This window comes from Morone saxatilis, unplaced genomic scaffold (genome assembly GCF_004916995.1).
Source record: "Morone saxatilis isolate NCDOM2014 unplaced genomic scaffold, NCSU_SB_2.0 Contig1, whole genome shotgun sequence".
NCBI classification, from domain to species: Eukaryota; Metazoa; Chordata; class Actinopteri; family Moronidae; genus Morone; species Morone saxatilis.
This window is the reverse complement of record NW_023339651.1, coordinates 11,140,671-11,143,107: the sequence shown is the minus strand read 5'-3', so window position 1 is coordinate 11,143,107 and position 2,437 is coordinate 11,140,671. Positions and strand designations below refer to the sequence as shown.

The following is a 2,437-nucleotide window of genomic DNA, read 5'->3' as shown; positions in this document are numbered from 1 at the left end:
ACTCTAGCGCCCTGCATCTCCGTGAAGACTCCTGCAATGGGACTCTCCAGGACGGACGACTGGTCTTCCACTTTAACAATGACGACCAGTTATGTGGAACTGTTCTCAGGGTATATTCCACGTATTTTATAGATACAGCCTTTTGTATGTAATCCTCTCCAACTCACAGCTTTATATGCATAAATGAAAAGCATATTGAATCAAAATGCTTAAATTATTTTGTCGTCTCACTCTCAAAGAGCAACGGGACCCATTTCATCTATGAGAACACCATCCAGGGTGACGTGGACCCCCATGAAGGGCTAATCAGCCGCCAGAAGAGCATCCGCCTGCATTTCTCCTGTGAATACCCTCTGGCCCAGGCCCTGTCCATGGCTGTGGGCATCAATCCTGTAGAAAGGTGATAAACACAAAAATATCTCGCTGACATGGTTCTTATGACTTTTAGGTCACCTGATTGTAACTGGTTGTTAAAGCAATAGCACATAGAATGACAGTGTTAATGAGTGTTGTATCACATTATTTAGCCTTTTAGATAATATATACATATATACTACTTACATTTACTTAAGAACTACTGACAGAGTTGTTCCCTCTCAGGTTTAATCACCCTGTGTATTTTCTTTCTGCAGTATTGTGAACAAGAAGCTTCCATCTGGCCAGGGTCGCTATCATTTGAGGATGATCCCCTACGAGGACGCCGGCTTCCGCTTCCCCCTGACTGGAAACAGGAATGTAGAAATGGAAATAGACAAGAGGTTGTACATCGAGGTGCAGACTGAAGGAGTTGATGAACGGCAGATATCCACTATCCTGGATTCATGCTGGGCAACACCTTTCAATGACGCCAGCTACCCTGTCCGCTGGCATCTCATCACTACAGAGTAAAGGAGTTTGAGCTTGTGTTAGCAAACCCCACTTATTCTGAAAAGGCTACATAGGAAGTAATCCTAAATTGTATTCTTTAATCTCACTTTAGTCATCATCTCTGTCTTCCAGTTGTCCTAATCCAGCAGATGGTACAGTAGAGCTGGTTCAGAACGGTATCTCCACTGTGGCCCGATTCTCATTCAGGATGTTCACCTTTACCAACTTTTCATCCATCTACCTGCACTGCCAGGTCCACCTGTGCCTTCTGAAACACAACAACTGCTCCGCTGTAAGTACTGTGTTTGTGTGTGTGTTTATTGCAAAACTGGCATAACCATCCTGTATACAACCTGACTGATTACTGTAATTTACTCTGGCTAAAAGCTTCAGCAGAAAATTGTGATGTTGTTTCCCGCAGCATTGCTACCCGGGATACCACACAAGAGTCACAAGGGATATTTCCCTTCATGACACTGCAGCCATCTCACTAGGACCATTAATCCTGAAATCAGGTAATTCTTACATTTTTATAACCTCTGTATGCTTGTAGATGACATATTGTACTGCTCAACCAGTGGATTATAAAAATATATTTACTTTGAAAAAAACATTAGAATTTAATGACTATAGTTTAAAGAAGCTCAAACATGTGTTGCTTTACATCAGCACAGTGTTTATCTCTGTGAAAACATACCACTTGTCTTTATTTTACCACTGAGGTTAGATTTTGGTCTTTTCTTGCAGACAGAAGGATGAAAACGAGCAGTGCTTCAGGCCACTTCACCTCCGTGGTGACCCTGCTAGTTAGTTTTCTGGTTTCCAAAACTCTGACCTAGAGAAATCAAAGCACAAAAACAATAAACAGATGAATATATACATATGACACAACCACAATATCAATCAGTCAGCAGTAGCTTAATCACTGTGCGTAGATTTAAAAATGGTCAGTTATTTTTCTCTGTTTTGATCCAATAAAACTTTTAAATGCATCCTATAAATTACACTTATTTTTGTTGGAAGTTGTGGTAGTTTTTCTTTGCAACATTAGAGGGCAGCATATGATCAAAAACACATTTGGCACTGTTTTCATTTCACGTCTGCTGTTCACCTTTTTGTATTTAGTATAATGTTTATTGGTTGTATCTTCCAGGCTTTTGCAATATTTTTTATTATCATTAAATCAATATCTCATTAGTAATCATTCATGATAAATGCATGAACTATAAATCTTACTGATGTATTTTCAACTACAAATGTAGTCTGGGCTGTAGATGAGGACTCCGATGCCAACTGAAATTTTTGTACTTTTTTTCAATAAAAATGGTATTCCCTTAAAGTTTGGTTATTTCTTCAAATACAGATGGATCTAAAAAATACTAATTAAATAAGTATGCTCCACTGCTATCCCAACATGTTCACTACAGGATATGTAAATGCAACAATAACCACAATCCAAAGCATTAACACAGCATGGTTCTTTTTTGGCACGAAAGAAGCTGTCTGTGATACAAGAGGTCAGGTTTCTCCCTTTTGTGCTGAACCTCCTTTGAGTGTAGAGACTGACAGA

The 2,437-nt window shown here is 39.4% G+C and overlaps 1 protein-coding gene across 1 annotated transcript in view; it reads left to right on the top strand.

Moving 5' to 3' along the window:
• LOC118333774 (alpha-tectorin-like) overlaps positions 1-2,196 on the top strand; it is an 8,435-nt gene extending 6,239 nt beyond the window's left edge. Inside the window, exons 7-11 of the mRNA XM_035669564.1 lie at positions 240-400; positions 633-884; positions 1,000-1,159; positions 1,289-1,382; positions 1,615-2,196. Coding sequence (XP_035525457.1) covers positions 240-400; positions 633-884; positions 1,000-1,159; positions 1,289-1,382; positions 1,615-1,706 — 759 coding nt within the window. The 3' untranslated portion in view covers positions 1,707-2,196. The remainder of the gene's footprint in view (positions 1-239; positions 401-632; positions 885-999; positions 1,160-1,288; positions 1,383-1,614) is intronic.
• The last annotated feature ends 241 nt before the right edge of the window (positions 2,197-2,437 follow it).